Source organism: Pistacia vera, unplaced genomic scaffold (assembly GCF_008641045.1).
Source record: "Pistacia vera cultivar Batoury unplaced genomic scaffold, PisVer_v2 Contig320, whole genome shotgun sequence".
Taxonomy (NCBI): domain Eukaryota; kingdom Viridiplantae; phylum Streptophyta; class Magnoliopsida; order Sapindales; family Anacardiaceae; genus Pistacia; species Pistacia vera.
The window spans coordinates 3,697,558-3,722,194 of record NW_022196136.1 but is presented as its reverse complement, the minus strand read 5'-3'; the positions used below and the strand labels follow the sequence as shown (position 1 = coordinate 3,722,194).

Sequence of the window (24,637 nt, the reverse complement as noted above, 5' to 3'; positions counted from 1 at the left end):
CACATTTACCAGATTCCACCCCCTACCACCGAAAATGGCGGAATCTGGTTAGGATGGCGCACTACCGACTGAATCTGGCGGGTAGTGCGCCGATCTGCCTTTTCCGACCAGATCCACGGTGATCTGGCCGGAAAAGGCCAGATCTAAGCCAAAGATACTGGTCGTTGAAGCCAGATCTGTGGCGTAACAGTCGGTCACGACGGCCAACAAACGGTCGTCGTGACATCAACGACGACCGTTGTTGGCCGTCGTTGAGAGCAAATACGGCCAGACTTGGCGGTTGACGGCCGATCGGCCGTAGATCTGGCCCTGTGTACGGCCCTATCACAGAGATTGGTCGGAAAATGCCATACGGGCATGACCGGCAAGATCCACGCCGGTTCATGCACCATAAGGTGACTTCGGCCACCTCCGGTGGTGGTGGCGAGGTGGGGGGTTGTTTGAGGGTAGGTTAGGGTGTATTTTGTTAACTTTTTATGTTTATTATGGGGGTATTTGTAAAAAAATAAATATATAGGTGATTTTATTAATGTATAAATCTACATCGAATACCCGCCCAATTCAACTTTTTTTTACTTTTCCAAAACCCCCAAATTTGAAACTAAACGGAGCTATCACTTTCAACATATTTGATTCTCTATAATATTTATTTTTTAAATAGTTAAAATACTTCTTGTTTGTCAGAGTTAATTACTAAATTAAGAATTTCAACTTTTGATTTTAGGGTAATAGAAGAAAATATATATTGATAAATTTACAACATACTTTTTATATATATTTTAAGAGTTTTCTCAATCTTAAGGTTAATCAAAGAACGAAATTTTCTTGAAATTTAAAAATATCATAACTTTTCGATAGTTAATCATTAATGTCTCGTAAAATTTATAATCAATATGTTTTAAATATTCACTCAATTATTTGGATATATGTGATGGAGATTGTTGTTATTAAGTCTATAATTTACAAAATTATAAAAATTCAAGTTACAAAAACCCAAATTGTAAACTTACCTGTCGAGGGCAAAACGCCGCGTTTTATATAGAAGAACCAGCTATTAAACGATGTCGTTTAGTTCATCCTCTCTATTAGCAATAAAACGAAACCCCCGCCAAGAGCTTTTTAGTTTCCTCTAGGGTTAAGTTGAAGTTACAGTCTCACAGGGGATTTTCAATACTCTGAGGTCACGGCGTAATGAGGTGATATGGAGACCTCTCTAGCTTCCTGGACCCGAAGACCTCTCCATCAGGGAACAGTTTCGTCGTTACGGGTAAATTTTTTATAATTTTTTATTTTTTGAGTGTGTAGATTGTTTTTTTTGAGTTGAGTTGTATGAAATTTAAGTTCGTTCAGCTGTAGAAGAAAACAACTTGTGGTTTCAGCTTTAGTGTTCTACTTCTTCTTTGCTTCGATCACATGGACTGTTACTTTGTCCAACTCTTAAATAAGGCAAGGGATGAAAGTTGAAACCTTCTAGAGTAGTAATTGGAAAAACCGGAAATGAAATCTCAAATTGAAGCGAACGAAGAAAAAAAAAAAAGGAATGGTTGAAATGGGGCATGATTTAGGGGAAATGTTTATTTTGCTGTCTCAGCTTCATTGGTTGTCTGTGTATGTAGTGGTGAATTTTCATTGTTTTTCCTAGTATTCCATATTTTGTTGGTCTCTCTCTTTTCTTTTGACTGTTTGTAATTGGTCAGGAGAAGAGGTGGAATTTTGGAGGATTAGAATTAGAAAAGTTGTTCTTAACTCTCTGTACTTTGTTTTGTAATCATTTTCAAGCATGCTGCATGTGCAGGAAAAGGCACTCAGCTTCAAGCATATCCCCTCATCAACAACGTGTCAGTTTCGAAGATCAATGAACCTGGGCTGTTGTATGATGGGACAAATATCCACAGTCCAACTAACACTGCATTGATTCTTGAAAATATAAGCAAGAGGTTCAGAGCTTTGAATATGGAGGAACACGGTTAAGATGCAACTGCTAGTAAAAGGAGGTCGTCAATTGATAGTCATGGCATCTTGATACTGATGTTGGTCTTGATTCAATCCACTTAGGAAGTCAGTCACTAAAAGCGCAAGATTGAGAATGACGCATTGGAGATAGTGGAGAGACAACCTTTGCTCTGTTTGCATCTCTACTGGATCTGCTCTTCAAGGTGTTAAGTAAAATTCTGCGTAAGAGGCTATAGTTGAGATCATTATTTATTTATTTTAAAACTTTGTCATAATGATATAATTTATTAATTAATTAGTTTTTGGGATTTGTTTGAGTGGCCTATTAATTGATTTGCTTGTTAGGGAGGTAGGAACTAATAAAGTAAATAGTCTGTTAAACTATTACACTAAAAATATTGTGTGAGTTCTGGAAATGCTGGACTAATTGCAGAAAATGTTTATGCAGATTGATATTTATCTTTTGAGCTTTACTGCATATTTTTTCCTTCTTTTCATAAACATTTGATGTTGGTCTTCCTTTAATTTTTCTGCGAAAAACTTCTGCAAAACCTTTTATTTGGTTATCATTTGTTTTAGGGGAGGGGATTTTTATCACACCAGGCTTTAGATAATTAAAATCTAATTTCTGAGGTATATATTTATATTAATTATAAGATCCTGTACTGGTGTTTCTTTTTTGATTGAATGGTAGACAGTTGTAGAGAGCATAAGGAATTATTCAAAGAAGCACATTGTTTTATGCAGGGAGCTGTGTAAAATTATATTCTTTTGCTCTAACTGTTCACTTTCACATTGTTTGTTGGTTTCACCCTCCATACCTCAGAGTAGCATTTTTAGTAACATTTACTTGAATTTGTGTTGTGCGGGTTAATGCCTATACAAGATCTGATTTTAAGGTTTGAAAGATCATGCGGAGATGTATCGAATCGATTAGGTGAGTGATTATAGCTCTTTCAAGGTTCTGTATTTCTTGTATGCATGACATTGATTTCATGGATGGACAAAAGTACAGTAGCTTCATCTTTTCCTATTATTAAGGTAGTGTCTGTGATTCTCCTTTTGTCAAATTGATTTGTTTCCCTGGTTACATTAATGGATACACTGGCATTTTAGCAAGTTGGAAATGATGGCCTCATTCATTGCATCTTCTTGTTCATTTTTGATATAAATGGAATACTCACTGCTGTCTACTTCATGGAGTATATTGGATAAAATCTTTAGCTATTAGGTAATATCAGTGCTTTGGGGGGCCATTTGACTTCATTTGTTTGTTGGCTTTGCAGGTATGGGTCCAACATACAGTTGAGGGTGTGGAGGACAAGTTGATGAGGCAGAAAGCTAGCTCTGCTTGATGAGGCCGCTTCTGGTCTCTTCTGTGGTACCTATATGGAAAAGGAATATATCTTTACCTCTGAAAAATTTCAGCTACAATTGATATTGTTGATAAATAAGTAATGTCTTAGGAAAGAGTAATATAACACACTAATCTTGTTCTTCTGCATATGTAAATCCAGTATTCTTTTGGTCTTCTATTTCTTCCTTGATATCATTTATTTGCTATGTATTCGAAGAATACTCATTCCCCGTAGTTACAGCTGGAAATTTCTTCCTGGTACATGTATGTTTGTTGGTTGGTTTCTATGTCATCCCTTGATGTTTAACTTCCTCATCAATTTTTCACTGTCTCAAACCTGTGTTGAACTTAGGGTTCTAGGTATGACAATTCTGTTTGTTCTTGCAGGGACTGAAGAACCCCTGAAGATCATATCCTGGTGCGCATATTTTCCTTTTGTCTTAATAGGAACCATCTATCTCTTTTGAAGGTTTTACCCTGATTTAAACCTATTTATTAAACAGTTACCTTCAACATCACATATAGAGGCCTGCCAGTTGTTGGAATGACCATACAGCACAATTATGCCTTCGGATTGTTCAATGGCTTGAAGGATTAGCTTCTAAAGCTCTGACTTGGAAAGCAAGGTGATTGTTGTGAAATTCTGCATGTGGAATTTGACATACCTTTTTTAGTGGAATTTTATATTATATTAACTATGTCTTATGGGCTTGAGATGTCTTTTTAAGGATATATTTTAGACATTGGTTTGTGATACCAAAGAACATAAAACTTGTCCTCTATTCTGCTTAGCATGCAAATATTTATCTCTATCATTGGGTTACTCCTCTTCTGGGGCAAGAGACTTTGCAATGAATATTTTTTATCATATGAAGAGTGTTAGGCAACTGCATTTTTTTGACAAATTAATTATTATTTCCAGGTTCGAGGATCTCATGTGGGTACCTATCTTCCCAATTCTGGAATTTGGCACCATACACAACGTTTTCTCAAGAAAGGAGTTCCAATTCTAATACTGTTCACCACTTAGATTTTGATGCTCCAACAACGCGAACATGCTCATCAGTTACCTGATGACAAGGTACTCTTATAACTGTCTTCATAATCTCTTAAGATTGCTTTCATTTGACTTGTGCATCATTATATCCAACTGCAATGCCTGTTAGATTTATTTTCATATTAGGCTGCTTATACCATGTATAGAAGTTCATATTCAATGTAAACAAGGACATTATTTGGAAATCTAACATATTTAGAGTTGCATTTTAGTTAAGGGGTACTGTGATACTGAACTCTTGATAGAGTGGAATGTTTAGAGAACAGATCAATGGATTTAAGCATGTTATTAAATACATTATAGTTTAAGTATGAAACTGTCTCCTTGTATGTCAAGAATGAAGCATGTTTTTGCTATTTCACAGGAAGTGGGGTCTTAAACATAAGACATTAGTTCTATCCACATTGTTGCATTATAGAAACCAATGTCTTTTCACGTTTCTGCTGCAAGTACATTGGCAATCAGTTTCTTAAAATATTTCCGGGTTCTACATGCAACCAAAAGGATGTGCACCATTTTCATGCTTTTTTCAGATCTCAAATTTACATATAGTGGAACTTGTTGATTTGCAATATACCATGGGGGTGAGATTTTTTGTACCAGTTTGTGGACAGGAGTATTTCTAAACATCTAATTCTGGTCTAAGGTAGCATTAACAGTTTTATGTCTACAGAAGCTAGATGAATCCCTTCTTGAAGATGTCTGGACTTATTAAGGGCTGGAAGACTGGAAGAGGCATGTGACCTTTGCCGATCTGCTGGACAGGTATGAATTTTTTGAGAAGTTTTGATTGCAGAATTCCTGTTTATTTCCCTTTTCTGGTCATGATCAATAGATACTACAATTTTGGCAGCCATGGCGAGCTGCCACATTATGTGCCATTTGGAGGAATGGACCTATTTCCATCTGTTGAAGCCCTGGTGAAGAATGGAAAAAATAGAACTCTTCAAGCCATTGAACTGAAAGTGGTATTGGTCACCAGTGGCGTCTTTGGAAATGGGCTTCCTATTGTACATCAGAGGTAAGCTGAAACAGCCATCAAAGAGCTTTCTTGCATTATTACATTGAGTGCTGTAAACATTTAATGTGGTATTCCTGGTGCTTACTATCCTTTCTATGATCATGCTTCTTTGTCTCTCTAGAGCAGGCAAGATTTGAATTATTTATAGGCCTTTTGAATTAAATTTACACACTTTGCTGTGAAACCCTTGAGAATGTATGCAGTGCTTTGTTCATATAGGAGTTTTACCTCCATAAAGATTCTGTGAGTCTTCGTTTCTTGAACTAACAGAAATTTTCCTCCCTTGTTTGAAGAAAATTTCTGAACAGGATGGTGTGAAATATGAAACAGCTGTATATGCTGCCCAGTGTAGCAACTTTAAGCACATGCTTCCAATCTGTACGGAATGGGAGGTAAAAAGGAACTTTTAAAGATTGCCCCTCTGCTGTGTTTCAATTTTTTTCTTAAATTTCATTCAAGATTTGTTGAAGAGATAGCCAGCATAGCTGACTCCTTAGCATTCTACCTTGTGAAACTTTGTTAATCATATAATATTTATCACTTACTATGATGAATCTATTTGAAACTAATGCCTCTATTTTCAGTCTGCATGCTGGGCGATGGCAAAGTCATGGCTTGATGTTCAAGTGGACCTGGAACTACTCATTCACAAAGGTGGTAGAAGAACAGTTAAAAGGTTATGGAGATGATATTGAAGGAAATTCGGGACAAATGAGCAGCACTCCCAGCCCGTGGTTGGACCAGAAAGTTGGCCACTGCAAGTTCTGAACAGCAAAGCGAGATCTTTCTTCTCTTCTTCAAAAACTCCATTCAGGTTCGTTGACCAGTGGTTTCTATTTGAATGTTGTTATCCCCTTTTTGTGCTGCTCATATAGGGCGTCTTCATCTTTTCTGCTAAATTTAGAGAAATGGTACATGAAGCTGTTGCTCGAGGGTGCAAGGAGCAGCAACGACAAATTGAGGTTTGTCTTAGAAGGACTTGTGTTTTTTATCCATTGCCAAGTTACTTTGGTACTGAATTTCTGGCTTCCTTGATCCATCTGGATTTTATGAAATGGTTATGGATTGATGGAAGATGTAAAGAGATTGAATTGGGGACATACTGATCATGCTCTCCCTGAAGTAATTTAGAAAAAAAAAAATACCTTTGAGAGACAATGGCAAAGTGGAAGATTTGCCTTCTGCATTTGGTTTAATCAGATTGTGCTTGTTTTCTTTGCAGCTCAAGGGCACTATACTACTTTTATTACATATGTAATGGCTGAACACACAGGTGTAATGTAAAAAAGACTCGTATTGTTAAAGACTTCGTCTTTTAGTTGCCTTCCATTAAAAAAGAGAATCAACTCAATTTAACTCAAGGATCTTTGATCTCAACTGCATGGATGTGCCATTAAATCCTGTTTCCCCTTCTGTCGGCTGGTATCTGTGGTGGAAATTAGAAAGTTTATCCCTCTTTTTAGTTTTCATTTTCTTGCTTTCCTTTTAATTTTACCTAAATATAGATTATGGTTTCTATATGGTGTTTATCTATTGAATAAGAATGTAGCTTTTCACACTTATTGAAACTTATGGTTCGTGTCTGTGCACATTGCGACAGATGAAGCTTAGTTAGGGAACATACCACATCTTCTGGAACTTTTATGGTCATGGATTGCACCTTCAGAAGATGATCAAAATGTCTTCAGGTAATATGCTGTTAAATGTTTTTGAGGCAGACATTATGTCCCAGGACCCCATCCTTTTTCTTCATAGTAATTGGCGACTTCTTCCCTCTTTGGTAGCATAGTTTCAGACTAAGAAATTTGGGATTGGATTTAAAAAGACAAAAAACTTGGGCAATTTGGCAAATGAAAACTACTCATTAAAGGTAGTTACTGCTTAGAGATCTTAGGCCATTGCAGAATTAGATGGATCAATAGTCATGAAGTGCATTTAAATTCTATTTTCAAATTCCTGGATTTTTTTTATTTTTTTTATTTTTTGGCTGGTTGAATATTTGCTGAACAATCACTTTGGTTCCCTCAGGCCTCATGGTGATCCTCAGATGATCCGATTTGGTGCACATCTAGTGCTTGTGCTTAGGTATTTACTTTGATGAAATGAAGACTCTATTAGAGAGGAGTTGATTGTGGTGATCATTATACACATGTAAGTAATTACAGCCAGCTGTTTTAGATGGCTGTGCCTTTTGCCAAACTGTGCTTAGAGTTTAGAATTTTTCTTTTAATTCCTGGAAAGATACAGATTACTGAGCTGTCTAGAATTGTCGGGCTGTGTACATCCATCATTTGTGTTGTTACAACCGTGATATTTTCTATGGTTGACAGCAGTATCATATCCTATATGAATTTTATTTTCTTAATTTGTTTGAAAATCAGGACGATGCTCTTTTGTATTTGAGGTCCAGGTTTCTATTTATAATTTCCTGAGTTGGAACATCTGATAACAGGTATGCGATGTTTTTGTTTCGAAGCAACACGAAGAATTGGTTGGGATTTATGCTTCCCAGTTGCACGCCACCGTTGTATTGACCTCTTTGTGCACATGATGGAACTAAGGCAATAGCAGGTGCCTATAACTCCCTATGGAGGTGATGCTTCTGTTGCATCCTCGTCCTTTATTATGTTTGCTATCATTATGAGTTTTCTTTGGATCATATCACATTATCTTAGGCTTTTTCCCTGCAATTTTTCATTATTTTGACTTGCACATTATTTTCTTTTCATTATGATAGTGTGCATGTAAATATAGAATCTTCCTCTCTGCTATGGAGTATTTGCCATTTTCTCCAGGAGATGATTCAAAAGGCAGTTTTGAAGAAATTATTGAGAGGTAGTTATATGTTTTCTGAAGCATATGTTTTCTTTTCGAGGTAGTGCAAAGTCAATGAGGATTTTGATGAAGAGGTGATGTATTTATGATATAATCTAACAGGGTTTTGTACAGATCTCGGGAAATCAAACCTGGGAAATAGACAAAGTAACTGATGTTGCAGAGCAGACACGGTGCAGAGTCTTCAAAAGGCTATGGTAATCCAATGGTTATGCTTTACACCCATCCACCATTGCTGATGTTGCTGATATCAGTGCTAAACTTCTTATGCGAGCATTGATACACAGGTAATTCTAGTCCTATGTGTGTATTAATGGTAATAATCTCGAAACTTTGAGTAGTTGCAATCATTTCATTAAAATGGCCAGTATTAGGTTGTGGCAGTGCTTACTGGTTTGAAAAAGATTGTTATTATTATTGAATTAAAATCTTCAACACTATATGATGAATCATTTAAGGTGTTCAGTTTGTTTCTCCCCTGGTCAGAAGGTTCTCTCTAGTGCTTTTGGTTATGCATGCTGACAAACTCAAATTAGAATTAACCCCTCGTGCATATTTATTCACTTTCAGATATTAATCAATGCTTTTTCTACAGCAACATTATTCGGGAGTTTGCTTTAATTTCTATGTGGAGAGTGGCAGCAATGCCTATAGGTGCACATGCTTACTTAGTTCCTTGCTGAACCTTTGAAGCAGCTTTCGAAACTCCTGATACACTTAAGGATTATGTTTCTGAGAATTAAAAGAGTCCAGGACTGGGTATGCTTCATTTTGTCTGTGTGCTGTTTATATTTGAAATTTTTGGTTGCATTTGTGAATGATTTTACCTTTGAATAAAAATATGTATTTATGTAGTAGAGGGAGTACTCCTGTGATGCAACGTATCGGAACTGGCTTAAAATTGAATTAGAGAATGCTGATGTCTTGAACTCTCATTTGAGGAAAAACAAAGAGCGTTGCAGCAGCCCAAGAGACACTGAATTATCTTTAGTATTGCTTCAACTGAGTAACATTGACTATCTCTTTCGTGTACACTTATAGAAAGATATTAAATTGACAAGATATTCTTTTGATTGAGGTGGATTTATGCTCCTCATGCCTATTTTGTTCTATGAACTTTATGGATATATTATTAGTGCTTTGACGTTTGATGTTTAAATTCTTAATACAGGAAAAGAAAATCCATGGTTGGTTTCCTAGAAGACCAATATATGAATCAACTGAACCATTATTCCTTGAATTGCATGCTACAGCAATTCTCTGCCTGCCTACTGGCAATGTATGTGTCCTGATGCCACCATATGTGCTGCAGTAATGAGTGCTTCTTATTCTACAGTGAGCGAGGAAGTTGTGCTAAATCGCCAATTAATGGTATGTTTATTATTGTTGTGTAAAATAAAAATTGGAAAAGAAATACTCATATTGCCTAGCATAATGATTAGGATATTTGGGTACAATTGTACAGATATATTCTTTGAGTTCAGCTGTTCAAGTGTTAATGATTTTATTATTTATGGCTATTGGCTATTTCATAGCTTGGATGATTGGTCTTAGTAAAGTATTTGTTTTAATGAATATTTCTATATGAAGGGTGGCTTTGGATTTCTATCATACAATGTTCAAGTTCTGGATGTAAACTGTGTTTACTATTATTAATTATAGTACAGATTGAAGTTCCAGGGAAAAAGAAAAGGGATTTGCTTACTTAATGATGGTTAGCACAACTAATGTGATGATCTTATTTATTGCAACTAGATTTTTTAAGTAAGTATTCTAGAGAAAATAATAGGAAAATATTTAATGAGAGATAAGAGAGAGAAAAAGGATGTGAATTTTAAAATATGGCATGTTTGAGAATATGTAAGAATAGGATCTTCTTTTAATTATCTAATCTTATTTTCTTACCCAGCAGCCTTTCTGTGTGGCTTTGTCCTAGGATAATCATGATAGTATTATTGGAGAACTAAGTCACGGGGCCTAAATTCATATTTTTAATAGTCAACATACCTTAAAGAGGGCAAGAATGGAGAAAAGACCATCTTGTTTGCAAGAATTGCAGGAGTGGAGTTTGACAAGTACTCTGTAGCATAATGAATGTTTATTTTTGTTTTTATTGTTATGTATCAATGTTTCTGGAGTTACTCCATGATATATTTCCCTTTGTCCGTGATTAAATTTTTATGTTCAGGTGAATGTTTCTATTTCATCGAGCAACAATTATGCATCGAGGTTGTGCTTCGCTGTTTGGCAGTAGAGGGTGTGGACTCGGGTCTCATGACTAAATGATGTGGTATTCTTGTACTGTGATGGCAGCTGGCTTTAAAGGTAAAGAATACTACTGAGGCTACATTTCTGGCAAGCATGCATGTGGTTGCAACTGTGCTTGTTTTATGATGTATTATTTAAGTGCTTATTGAACTTGTTATCATTTAATGCGGGGAGCTTGTTCGGTTCCAACCGGGAGTTACAACGGAGATATGTCGATTGGAGCTTGGTATTCAAGTGAAGATGGTTCTTTGGAAGGCCAGCGACATATATTATACGGGGACTTTGTGTAGGTGCTGTCTTCCAGAACTCATTCTTCGTTCTATGCAGGTACAGCTTTTCACTCAAAGAAGTCCCTATTTATTGTGTGTTTGACAGTTTAATATATAGAAACATTTTCATAGATATTCTCTTTTTTTTGTTTTTTTAATTTCTACAACTTTTAGCATTTTGATTATTCACTTCTTGTAGGTTTCTGTTTCACTTGTGGAGTCGGGTAATGAACCTGAAAGCCATGATGAGTTGATTGAACTTGTGCTTCCTCTGAAACCGGGTTCTGCATGTTTAGTCAGCAACAATTGCAGGTAAACAAATAGTTCGATTATTTGTGCGCTCACAACCAAAGGAAAAAATTCAGCTTGAGGTTTTTGACGAAGCTAACTTTCCTACTTGGACATACTGTTTACTTTGTTTTGTCTGATTACTGATGGAGCAGCGTTTTCTAATTTGTCGGCCACATCTAAATCTTTACCTGCATCCTGTAGATTAGTTCTCTTATCTAGCTAGCATGCCCATCAAGATGCATGCTTAACTTTTTCCTCAACTGTTGGTGTGCAGTCCTGAACTGTTGCGGGTTTGTGAAAGGATGACCCCAAGATTATATAGAGCTGACAATGTGAGTTCTTTCTCATTTTTCAGGAGTTTTTGTTGTAGAGGGAGTATGCAATATGCAAAATGGAATTCGAGGGAAGAACCTTCTTTTTGATACATTCAACATTTCTGAAAATGAGATCCCAACGCCTTCTGAGTGCTTATAATCTTTCCGGTTAATTCGAAAATTGATGAAGAGCTGCATATCGTTTTCCTTTTTCTCTTTCTTGGAAGCATTTTGTTTAAAGCTGTAAATGGATGAAAAAAAAAAAAAAGTAATTTATTTTTTTTATGAGGTACATTGTTCATATCTACCCTCTTTGTAAAGGGCTTATCTGTAATTGAAGTTTGGAGCAATTTATGACTTCATGACTTATACATTGAGAAATAGTGAATGCCCAGAAAATAATGATGTATTATAATATGAAGTTGTGAATGTCATGAAATTTAATACAGGATAGGACTCTATTGACGGAGTTTCAGAAAATCCAAGCAAATCTCTCAACTCGGAGGCCAGAGATACTCTACTGAAATTGACCAAGTCTTTGAAATTGAATTGAATGGAGGAAGGAAAACAAATATTTCTGTTCAGGATTTACCGATTTAAATTAGTATTATATTTTTTTTTTTTTGGATACATAAATGTTTCATTTTATAATGGGGTTGTGCCTAATGCTAATTTTATGCCCATTTTTTATATTGGGGATGGTGCATTTCCAATGTTATATTGTCATTATTTATTTGGCATATGGAGATCTTATATAGTAATTTGTTTTATGTCATAGCATAGATGTCAAGATTGTGTTCTACCCCAGCTGGAATGACTTCTCCTTTGTTGCTGCAAGTGTAGACGATGTATCAACTGCTCCAAAGCATGGTCCAATTGAACCACCCGGAAATTCTCCAGATTTAATGATAATGGAGACAATGGCAAAGCCTCTGAAGATAAAATTTGGTACAAGATTAGATTAAAATACGCCTTGGGATGTCTTTGGGAATGCAGTGGATGATATTGTCTTGGATTTGTTACACAGTATTTAACTTTTGGCTAAAGGAAGTGGAGTTCCGGATGTTGAAAGTTCTACCGCCCAAATTGGGAAGGCTTTCTTACTAATGGTTTGACTTGCCTTTAAACAAAGTTGAGACAAACAATAGATTTTGGGCAGAACATGCACTAGGTTTCCTCATGAGCTGACCTTTCTGGAATTAGTTGATACCAAGAATCACACAAAACAATTTTGTTTATATTCCAAGTTAAGGACTGTCTGCAGGATATAATCCTTATTTGTGAATTTTGGTATCAATTCAATTTAAAAGAATAAGGTTGATGATATCTCATCAGGAAACCTAATTGATAAGAGTTTGAATATTCATATTTGTAGTGATTTAATGGTTTATTATGGAAAAATGTGCTTAAAGTGTGGAATTTGGATTATTTTTATAAATACCATTATGGGATCATGGGTGTTTGAGTGTTTCAGGCTCAAACAGGTTTTTGAAGGGAAAAGAACGATATTGATAGGATTTACAACGCGTAGGAACAAATGGCACAAGAATTAGGGTCGAAATGAAGAAGTTGCGGGACTTCGAAGATGTTACGGAAATCTGGAAATCTTTCTCATGAGTATGCCTCGATGTTTTTGTCATAACTTGAGTGTAGAAATCAGAATTCGATGATCTGGTGGCGTTGAAAAGCTTATTCAGAGAGCTACAATGTTCGTGTTGATGACTTGTTCAAATTATGAAGATACGGATGCCTTGGACATAAAGAACGATCGCCGCGGCGACCATTCTTACCGCCGCGGCGATGGGTCATGGGTTTGTGTTAATTCACTACTCTAACCGAATCTGGATGGGCTAAGTTCTAATCTTTCTTAAGCACGACCAGAACCCCAGGGATATAAAAGAGAGTTTTAAGAAATTAAAAGGGACTTTTGGAAGGAGAAGAGGACGGTACCAAGTTGGAGATCGGGTTCCTGAAAGCTCTCGTTCACCGATTAGAGAAGTTTATCTTTTTCTGAATTGATGTCATTGATTAGAATGATGGATTTTGTTATTTTCAATGAACTAACTTTCTTTTTAGGGCTAAGATGTAGTCCAATTTATGAACATGTGTTGACATTATTATGATTCTATATTGAGCATGATTCTAAGTTTATTATGGCATAATGTTTTCAAGTCTCAAGGGTTCGAGAGTTGAATGATATCATGGGTTAGGTTGAGATCGAGAGATGAAACTGATTTGTCTTAGGGATATAAAACCATAGATTGAGCAAACGTTAGAGATAGGTTACCAGATCGTGAGGCTCCGGTAAATTCCATAGAGTAATGATCTCTTAGCTTCTAAACCAACTTAGAGATATCTTGGGTTGTGCTTAAGGTTAATTTGCTAATTGCCGAGAGAGAGTTAGTGGAATAATAAGGGATTTGGCTTAGAATACGCTTGATTAGGTTAACAATAGATGTCAATGCATAGGATTAAATTGGTGTGAAAAATTATGCCTTAGGTTTAGATATTGATTTTTGCTTCAAAGTGTTTACAAATTGCCTTACTTAGCTTTTAGTTTATTTTCTTGCTCATTAAATTCATTCTTAAACTTCAGTTTAATCAAATAGCAATAGAATATATAGTTTGGTACTGTAGATAGTTCTGAGCCTTGGGATTCGCACTCGTTACCGAGTTTTACTACTTGCACGATTTCGTACACTTGCGAATAGCTTGTCACTAATTTGTTATTCTGCTCAAATCTATTAGTTTGTTTCACATTGTTTCTATTGGTGGACTTTAAAGGCGCTGAGGTTACTTATGATGGTGGTATGAACATTTGTATGTCTTGAGTTTCAAATTTTGAAAACCTTGAAATGTATAGTTTCGTTAACTCACAATTGAGCTATTAGACCCTTGGTTCTGCAGTAGGCCTGCAAATGAGCGAGCCGCTCAAGAGTGCTCTGGCTCGACTCGAGTCAAGCTGCGTGGTGAGTTGAGTTGAGTTTGAACCTAATATACTCAACTTGGAGCAGTTTGGTGACTTATTCAAGCAGCTTGCAAACTTTCGAGTTCGAAATTATATAATATTTTAATTATATATATAAAAATTAAAAAAATTAATAACTAAAAACTTCAAAACCCAAATTCTTAATTCACATTTTCAGTTGCACATTTTGACCGATTACAACTAAGTTGAGCTCGAGCTCGATTTGGCTTGGTTAATCGAGATTGAAGTTAGGTTGAGTTCGAGCTCGAGCTTCAACTATTCCAACCAAGTTGAGCTCGAGCTTTTAATACTCGATTCGATTACACACCTAGTTCTGTTGATAGCATTGTTAATTCATCCATTGAGCTACAAGGTGTGAACATGAGGAGTGTCCATAAGCTTAGACAAGTTCGAAGGCCTTGGATCATACATGGTTTAATATCACATCTAATAGTTTAGGTGCTCATCTCAATGCCATCGCAATCAACAATTGATTTGAAATAAATAAAAGAGATAGTTGTCGCAAAGAAAGGCTGTTGGATTCCACATATGTAGATCAACATGAAGATTCATGTTCATATTATTATATATTTGGATTTGGATAACATAATATATGTCAAGTTTCAACTAGGTTTTGCAGTTAAGAATCTGCTTTTCTTTGTTCTTCCCTTTCTTTTCTTTTACTTGTTTTCTACCATTAGGATCTATTCTTGTCTTGTAAATGGGAAAAGTATTCTATGCATCAGTCCTTTAGCAAATCAAGAATTCATGTAAGTAAATATTCATTTTAAAAATCAATAATCAGATAGTTTGTTACATAAACAAAAGAGAAAATAATGTATTACCTGATTTGAATATATTATTGTCTTAACCAGTGAAACACCCCCGTTTGCTTTATGTTGGAGCCAAGATGGCTGATAAAGCAAAAGAAGCTTGAGTTTTGTAACAGCAAGGCCAAAATACCAGAAGTGGAAGCTCCCACGTAACCAAGAAGCCAGTGTTGAAGACGCGGGCACAAAGATTGACAAGTCCTTCAAGCACAGGCAATGACATCAGCTACTTCCTCTGTTGAGTTTTTTTAAACAAAGAAGAGAAATCAAGGTAAGTGATCCCACCTTACAAACTGTATTCATAACATCTTCATGGTAACTTTTATTATCAATATCTTCATTTCACCACCATTATGATCTCTTAGATAGTCAGCATGGTAATAGTTAGTAAGTTCTTTGACACCTTTGAATAGTTGATCTAAATTAAAAAAAATGACGTGCTATGGCGCATGATTGATTACATTATCTATAGCATACTGACCTTCACTGGTTGAGAGATATAATGGTGAGATCAATATTACATTTGGATATTTGTATCTAAATTTTAAGGGTGGATGTTTTTGTGCAGTGAAGTAGTAGATATGGTGTTTTTCTGGATTTCCCTCGAGTAATTATATGTAAATTAATGCACAAGTATTTGGTGGGAGAAAACTGAGAAAATTTAACACTTCTGTAGGTTCTTCTTTTGATATGACTATTGACATTTAGTATTATTGATTTAGTTTTAGACTTAATGCAAGTTCATCCCAATCATTTCTAGGTATTTGAACCAATTCAAAGTTAATATCAGAAATACAAGGGAATTATAAACATTGTATGGTTTTTTATGCTATTAAACTATTCTGATTAGAATCTTCCTGCAATACACCTACTAAGTAACTTTTAGAGTGAGTCTAAATGCTGGTATTAATTAAATTTCTTTCTGCACTTATTCTGGTTTCCTTGTCTTTCACTTTCTTCCTCTGTTTTGTTTTCTTGTTCTACATCAGCTGGTACTAATGAATTTGGTTTCTCAAATTTGTCAGAAAAAAAAGAAGCAAGGAAATTTGGACTTCAGAATCCATGGCAGCGGAAATACCCATTTTTCTCTTGAAGGAGAAGCTAAGAAGTCTGGCTAAGGGTAGTCAAATCATTCAGCCAATAGAGGGTGCTCAACTTCATCGGTCCATTAAGAAACTATCAGAAGTAGAGGAACTCTTGAAAAGTGATTCAAGTAATGGCAGCTCAAATTCTGAGCTTCTGCAAGCTGTTTACTTGGCAGAAGATGCCATAGACAGCTTCACTGCAATTCAGAAAAAGAAGATAACAGCTTACGTGCACTTGAATCTTCCATATAGTCAATCTTGTTTCTTGAAAAATCTGGAAAAATTAGTTGGTAAGATAAGCAATCTGTCAAAAACTAGTACTTCCAATACAGAAGATAGAATGGAGGAGTTACCTGAACTAATCCTCAATGGAGACCGTTCACATTTTCACATTTCAGTGGTGGAATATGGTTCTGAGAGAGAACCGTTATGGAAGATTTACAATTATGAGAGTATCAAGAAGCTTTTTGATTGTCGTGCTTGGGTTCGTGTTGCTGAAGAGTTTGAGAAAATGCAACTTCTCATTGATATATTTAAACAAGTTACAGGAAAGTCTGAGGCCATGGAGAACTTGCAACTTGATTCACTGCGACAGGACCTCCACAACTTTTTAGTTGAGAAGAGGTACCTAGTAGTATTAATTGATGTGCGGACGCCGGATATTTGGGAGATCCTCAAGTTTGCTCTACCGAATTCATCAAATGGTAGCCGGGTGATTTTCAGCTTTCGTGAAGCTGATGCAGAACGGTGTCCAGATATTACTTTCTTTGGAAGAGAGATTTCGCTCGACCCAAAGCCTATAATGCAGGTAGCATCAGCGAACAGCAAGGATGATGAAGCTGATATTTTAATGGCTGAGCAAAAGGAGCGCTTGAAGGGAATGATTGAATATTTGAAAGAGGAAACAGATATTGTTGGTATGAGGGATACAGTATTGGAGTTGGCTAAACTAACACTTAATGGCAGAGACAAGTATTATCTCATCTCAGTGGTGGATGTGGAAGGCTCTGGCAGGACAACTATAGTCAAAACAATTTACAATAGTCCATATATACGACAGAATTTTGAGTGCCTTGCTTGGTTTAGTGTTCCTGCTTTTGATGTTTATGATACGAGAAATATGTTGATTGACATAATGAAACAGGTTACACTAGAAAGCAGTGTTGAGGGACGGCCCCTGGACATATTGGAATTGGAAAATAAGCTTAACAAAGTCTTATCTGAGAAGAGGTTCCTGATAGTCTTGGATGATGTCCATCTTCCTGGTGCTTGGAATGATCTCCAAACAATTATTCCGAGCACATCAAATGGCAGCAGGGTAATCCTAATTACTTCTGATGCCTTTGTAGCCCGCTGTTTTAGTCCATCAGTTGTCATTTTCAAGCTAAATCGCCTGCGAGAAGATGAGGGTTGGGAGTTGTTCTTGAATAGGGCGCGAGTAAGCCTGGGAGATGAAAGTTATCCAGACTTGAGGAATCTCAGGGAAAAAATCTGGCAAAGATGTCGTGGTCTGCCTCTTGCAATATGCGTGCTGGGAGGTTTGTTCTCTTGTAAAAGAAACTATACTGAATGGCCAAAGGTGATTGAGCAGATCCTGCCGGAAGACAAGAAAAATGAAGGGGTTACTAAGCATACTAATCAAAAAGAAACAAGCATGACTGATGAATATGCAGCTTTTGATGAAGGTCAATCTATTTCTACAGATCCATTGGCTTCCTTGGGTAAACAGTGCCCTTCATATATCTGGAATTTGGGCTATAAGGACCTATCCCCTCATTTAAAAGCATGTCTTAATTATATATGTCTCTTTCCGAAATCATATCGCATCCCAGTGAGGAGGTTGTTTCATTTATGGCTTGCTGAAGGATTAGAGACACCAAGGGAAGCGACAGAAGTGTCCCCTGAAGATCAGGTGAAGAAAGAAGTGCCCCCTCAAGACCAGGTGAAGACAGAAGTGCCCCCTCAAAATCAGGTGATGCCAGAAGTGCCCCCTGAAGATCAGGTGAAGAAAGATGTGCCCCCTGGAAATCAGGTGAAGAAAGAAGTGCTCCCTGAAGATCTTGTGAGGAGAGATTTTGATGAACTGGAGAAAAGGAACATGATTGAAGTAACAACTCGGAAATTAGATGGATCACCCAAAACATGTCGCATGCCAAGTACTCTGTATGATACACTCTTTCCAATGGCTGAAGGGATGGGATTTTTCTATGTCCATGGCAAATCAGATTCTGCATCCAGTTCACCAAAGTCATGCATCCACAGGCTTGTGGAACATTCAGACATCCATTACAACCCTCTTCCAGATGAGTGCATCAGAAATCTGCGTTCTTACATATCTTTCAACACCCGAAAGGGAGCGAAACCTGTGGAGGAAGCACGCAGTTTTTTGAACAAGAAAATCATAAAGAGAGGTGTTGGATTTCTCCGAGTGCTTGATCTAGAACGTGTATACAAACCAGTGCTACCTGAAGCAATAGGAAAACTGAAGCTTTTAACGTACTTAGGTCTGAGATCGACTTTTCTAGACTCGATTCCCATTTCAATTGGTGATCTTCCATGTCTAGAGACCTTAGATGTTAAGCACACCAATATTACCACATTGCCTATGTCCATCTGGAAAATAAAGACACTTAGGCATCTTTACATGAATGATATTCATTTTGAAATGTTGAAGAAAAAAAGATTTTCATTTAGTGCTATGACCAATCTTCACACTTGGTGGGGTTTATTCATAGGCAATGCCAAGGATTGCCTTCCAATGAATTGGTTGAAGAACTTGAGCAGTCTCCGCAAATTGGGATTGACATTCCATAAGATATCACTTCCAGGGATAACTGACTGGATTTCTACATTGACCAATCTTCGATCATTGAAGTTGAGATCAATAGATGATTATTCTGAACCTTCAGACCTCAATTTGGAATCCATGCATAAGCTTGTTAATCTAGAAGAGCTTTATTTGCTTGGAAAGCTTCCAAGAGTAATTGACATAAACCAACTTCCCCATAAACTTGAAATCCTTACTTTGTCAATGTCACAACTATTCGATGATCCAATGCCAATCCTTGGACAGCTAACACACCTGAAGGTCCTCCGGCTTTTCGCGCATTCCTACATAGGAGAAGACATGACTTGTACTGATGGATTTCCTCAACTCCGTGTGTTGAAGTTATGGGTGCTACCAAGTCTGTGTGGGTGGACTATTGAGAAAGGAGCCATGCCTGTGCTAAAAGAATTAGAGATCAGATATTGCCGAAATCTAAAGAAGCTTGAAGGATTGAACAATGTCACCAGTTTGAGAGAATTGATCTTGACAAATATGAAAGAGAAATTTTCAGCTGAAGTCAAAAAAAGCTTGCACAAGTACGCAGTCACTACTGAAAACAACTGGAAAGTTGAACCTCCATGGGTGAGTTTTTATAGTTTTAATGTCCTTTTCTGCATGCATAGTTTAAAATTCTTATATTCATTCTATCATCTTCTTTTCCTATGTGATCTAGGATTAAATTGCTCGCGGAAGCAAGGAGTCTGCAGGGGTGAAGTGTTGTCCTGTGTAAGACCATCTTGACACTAATACTGGCTGCTTCTTTAGTTTCTTGTCTTGTTCCATCATTTTCTCTATGAAATTGCTTTTAGAGTTATTTCCGTGTAGCCATGAGATATCACTGTATAACAATTCCCCTTAGGAATTTGAAATAACAATTTACCTGATGTCATCAGTGTTCCACCTGTAAGGGTTTTGATGTTTGATTTAATGGATCAAAGGTAAAACGTGTTAGAAAATCCTGACAGAACAGTGATGATAGGGATAAATTGTTATTTCAGATATGTGAGATCCCTGATAGGTAAACTACCATTAATTCTTGCTATTAATAGCTCAACTTTTTCATAATCAACGCAAAACTAGAGATTTTATTGCTAACCTTGATATCTTCCTTATTATCTGATGAAAAAACTTGTATGTCTTTGCAGGCTGCAGCCACTCACATATTGAGGTGTATAAAGGAAATGTGATATATGAATCCCTGGAATTGTTGATATTTAGCATGTCTGATTTGTGATTTATGTAATAAACAGATAGCATTTGTGAAAGTTTTAATGTGTGTTGTCCTGAGATTCTTTTGAAGTTATATGATGTATGCTTCTAATAACACCAACAATCATCTTTATGAGAGATCATTTCATCCACAGTTTGCAAACTGACCTACAGAGGATTAATAGCCCAGATCTTTCAGCAGCGGATTTGAAAATTATAGAACAAAGAGAATGGTATTAAAATTTCGAATAGTGTTATATATATAAACTAATTATGGAAATTATTGTTTACAACCTGATGCGGAAATCTTATGTGTATGGCATATCATCTATTTTAATTTGTTCAATTTATCTTTAATTTTAAGTCTTCAAATCCTCGCATAGAATCTAATGAGTGGGGGCAGTGACCCCACTCAACAAAACAAATTCATTAATTTGGTTTTATTTTTTGTTTTCACTTGGCTCTATCTATATTAATTCTTTTAGATTTTATGCCACTCATTTATTTATTTTTCATATATTATATTATTTTATTTTGAATTTGCCCTCTTAAAATTAATTCCTGAATCCTGACAATGCATAATTAAATGGGATGCACCACATCAGAATAATGATTTAGTGTAGACTTTCTTCTCAATGGGAGATTCTGAAACTTGAAACTTGTAAGATAATTTTTTCTGTGAATCTCCTTTTATAAAGACAAAGTTTATTATTATTATAATTTTTTAATTTTTTTTAATAGCAGTTGGAATCGAACTTGAGACAAAATTTCTCACTCAGAAATTATTATTCATAAGTTGAAAGAAACACAACTGAGACTGGTTTGGTTAGGACACTTGGGATTGCAGAACTGCAATATCAAGGATGATAATCCCAGGTCTGTCATTTCATCATTATTATTATTATGTTTTTTTTTTCCTGGAACTTGAATGACAGCTTAATAGTTATGCTTGGTTTTTTATGACATTGATCTGAAAATATCATCTGAGTTTATTTTTTGCAAATGTACATATTTTCAGTTGTGAGCAGCTTGGTGCTGATGAAGAGGAGGGTAATAGTGGAGTTGCTTCCTCAAAGTGTGAGAGACTGGTGGAAGAAATGGGAGCTGAGAGGACTGATTATTGTCAGTCTCATCTCACAAATACTTCTCATCCTTCTGGGGAATCGCAGGAAGTATGATGGTAGACTTCGGCTTAAATGTGTCGTCTGGAGTGCCTACTTGCTGGCTGATTCTGTAGCTACCATGGCCCTTGGTTTGCTCTTAAATAACCTAGGACAAATCTATCATCGCCATGGTTGTTCTATTGATGCCAACAATGAGCTTACTGCATTTTGGGCTCCTTTTTTTCTGTTGCACTTGGGTGGTCCTGACACTATCACAGCTTACTCTTTAGAAGACAATGAGTTGTATTTGCGGCACTTGTTCGGACTTATTGTCCAAACTGGCGCAGTGCTATACATCTTTCTCTTGTCATGGAACACTGGCTCTCATCTTTCATATCTGGCAATAGCAATGATTGTTGTTGGATGCATTAAGTATGGAGAGAGGACATGGACTCTTTGGTCAGCTAGCAGTGATCAACTTAGAGATTCAATGCTGACTAATCCTGATCCTGGCCCCAATTATCCCAAGTTCATGGATGAGTTCAGTTTGAAACATGCAGAGGGGTTTTGTGTGGAGGCAGAAGAGGTGAAAGATGACCAGGCTGAAATAGATGTAAAAGCTTCTGGAGACACCACATCTGATGTAAACATTGTTAAAGCTAATGCCTTATTTCAGATATTCAAGTGTCTGTTTGCAGATCTCATCCTCAGCTTTCAAGACAGAGACATTAGTCAGTCTTTATTCCTGAAATTCTCTCATGCAGATGCTTTCGATGTGATTGCTATTGAACTGGCATTCATGTATGATTTGCTATACACAAAGGCAATAGTAATTAATACAACGTGGGGTCTTTCTAGCCGCTTCATCACCACATTTCTCACCACCCTGGTGTTGTTGATTTTCTCCATTTCTGACAAGAAGAAGTATCACAAGGTAGACCTCTACATAACATTCTGCTTGCTGATTGTAGCAATATTGCTAGAAATAATTGCTGCTGTTTCTCTATTTCTGTCAGACGAGGCCAGTCTTTGGTTCAATAAGCATAAGCAAATTTGGATCTTAAAAGCCATAATTACTTGTTTGGAACCAGTGGTTAAACTGCCCAGGTGGTCTAATTCCATGGGGCAATACAGCATCACATCTCTTTGCCTCAAAGAGAAAACTAACCTTTCAATGCCAAAATGGTTTCACTTGAATAGAATTTGGGAACAGCACAGATATAGAACCTCCAAGAAAGTGCCTGAAGGTCTGAAAAAGTTGATCTTCAAACATGTCCTGAAGAAATGTTATCGATTTAATGAAGCAATTAAAAGGAGTGACACCACTTATCAGGGCAGAGACATATACACCAATAGGGGAATCCGAGCTCTTAGAAAATACTATGGTGAGAGTAGTGATAGTCCCATCGATTGGAGTATTCAGGGCTTTGAGTTTGATCAAAGCATTCTTGTTTGGCATGTTGCAACTGAATTCTGCTATTACTCTGGCACTCAGGGCAATTCTTCAGATCTTTCAGGTTGCACAAATCGAAAAATTAGCAAGCTTTTGTCAAGATACATGCTATATCTCTTAGTTATTTATCCTTCCTTGTTACCAGTTGGGATAGGCCTTATCAGGTTTCGCGACACTCGTTCTGAGGCCAGGAAATTTTTAGAAGAAAGGAAGTACATGAATCGGACAAAGGAAACTCATGGCTCTGAAAAAACAGATCAGAAGAGGGAACTAAAAATTCAAGCTTGCAAAATGTTACTTAAAGTGAAAACTCATGTCCCACCCATCAAAGTGAAAGGCGACATGAGCAAATCTGTGTTGTTTGATGCATCCAGGCTAGCTTCAGAATTGAATAAAATTTCGGACGAAAAGAGGCGATGGAAATTGATTAGAGATGTTTGGTTCGAAATTCTAACTTATGCTGCAAGTCAAGGTCGAGGAAGTCACCATGCCCGCCAGCTGAAGCGAGGAGGAGAGTTTCTTACTCATGTCTGGCTTCTTATGGCACATTTTGGCATGACTGACCAGTTCCAGATTTCTCAAGGCCACGCTAGAGCTAAATTGACTGTCAAATAGTTGTAATTTCTGGTATATTGTCTTGTGTTAAGTCCTGTATACAGTTAATAACTTTTATTTTCCTTTTCTCTGTTCATGTTCAGATTTAATTAGAGTAATAAACCAGATATTGCAATACAGATTTCTGAAATCTGCAATCACAGTTGAATGGCTAGATTCTTTAATTTGCTTGTATATATTATAAGGCACTCACTTTTGTCTTTAACCCCATTAAAGATGCCAGATTACATTACAAGTTTGTCCCTTTTTTTTTTGTCAAAGTTGAAGACAATCTTTATTCTTCAAGGCTGTTTCTAAAGCAATATTATTTTTATAGATTAAAATAATCGACCCAGCTGTTTATTTTGATCTTTATTCTTTACTTAACTAATTTGCAAAGTGTATATGCTTGCTCTTTAAGATCAAGTTTGGGATCTTTAATTCTTGTTGCCCATGTAGAATATTCATTAAGAAAAGGGCGTACGACATATTCTCACCTACCATTATGTTTTCATAGAAAAATCCTTTCTAAGGAAGGGCAAAATGGTCAATTTACTTATAGCCTTAGAAATCAAAATTGAAAAATTTCCTTTCCTTTTCTTTCTCTTTCCTTCTTTTTTCTTCTTTTCTTCGCCATAATCTCTTCCTTCTACGCTGGAGGCTGCGACGCCGGCGTAACCTGCAACCGCTAGCTGAGCTGGCGGCGTCGCAACCTTCAGCCACGAGCCGGCCTCCTGTCGGCGCCGCAGCTGGCCTCTCTTGCCGCCTCCGATGACTCTGCCTACCTCCATCACCAGCTCCTCATCGCCCCAAACCCGTTCTGCTTACCTCTCCACCGAGCTGCCGCCTCAAAGACCTCCTTTCTCCTTCGTAGTCGCGCAATCTCACGACTGCGAGCAGTTGCATCTTACCCCCCCGCCATTCGCCGCCACCTCCATCTGCCCCATCGTCCCCCACCGGTCCCTCCTCGTCATCTCACACCCCTACCCCTGCCTTTGCCGCCGCTGTTTGGAGAAATTTGTTTTGACAGTTGAAAGTGGATTGTTTTGTCGATTTTGTGGAGTTTGATTTGTTTTTGAAGTGTTGTTTTTTATTTCTGCTTTGTGGAAGATTTGGATGATTTCCGCCATATCCAATCCCTCCACACAGGTACCTTGACAAGTCGCCCACCACCTGTTCAACAAAAAACCTCAGCCAGCGCCC

The 24,637-nt window shown here is 36.9% G+C and overlaps 2 protein-coding genes and 1 pseudogene across 2 annotated transcripts; all 3 read left to right on the top strand.

Annotated features, from left to right (window-relative positions):
• Positions 1-344: 344 nt before the first annotated feature.
• On the top strand, positions 345-12,330 carry LOC116136857 (annotated as a pseudogene).
• Positions 12,331-16,225: 3,895 nt separating this feature from the next.
• Positions 16,226-20,468, top strand: LOC116136856 (disease resistance protein RPM1-like). Its single transcript, XM_031422523.1, has 2 exons — positions 16,226-19,657; positions 20,221-20,468. Exons 1-2 carry the CDS (start codon positions 16,226-16,228, stop codon positions 20,260-20,262), a joined length of 3,474 nt encoding a protein of 1,157 aa, XP_031278383.1. The 3' UTR covers positions 20,263-20,468.
• Positions 20,467-23,600, top strand: LOC116137066. Its single transcript, XM_031422754.1, has 3 exons — positions 20,467-20,517; positions 21,026-21,160; positions 21,303-23,600. The coding sequence occupies exons 2-3, from the start codon at positions 21,148-21,150 to the stop codon at positions 23,453-23,455; spliced, it is 2,166 nt and encodes a 721-aa protein (XP_031278614.1). The 5' UTR covers positions 20,467-20,517; positions 21,026-21,147; the 3' UTR covers positions 23,456-23,600.
• The last annotated feature ends 1,037 nt before the right edge of the window (positions 23,601-24,637 follow it).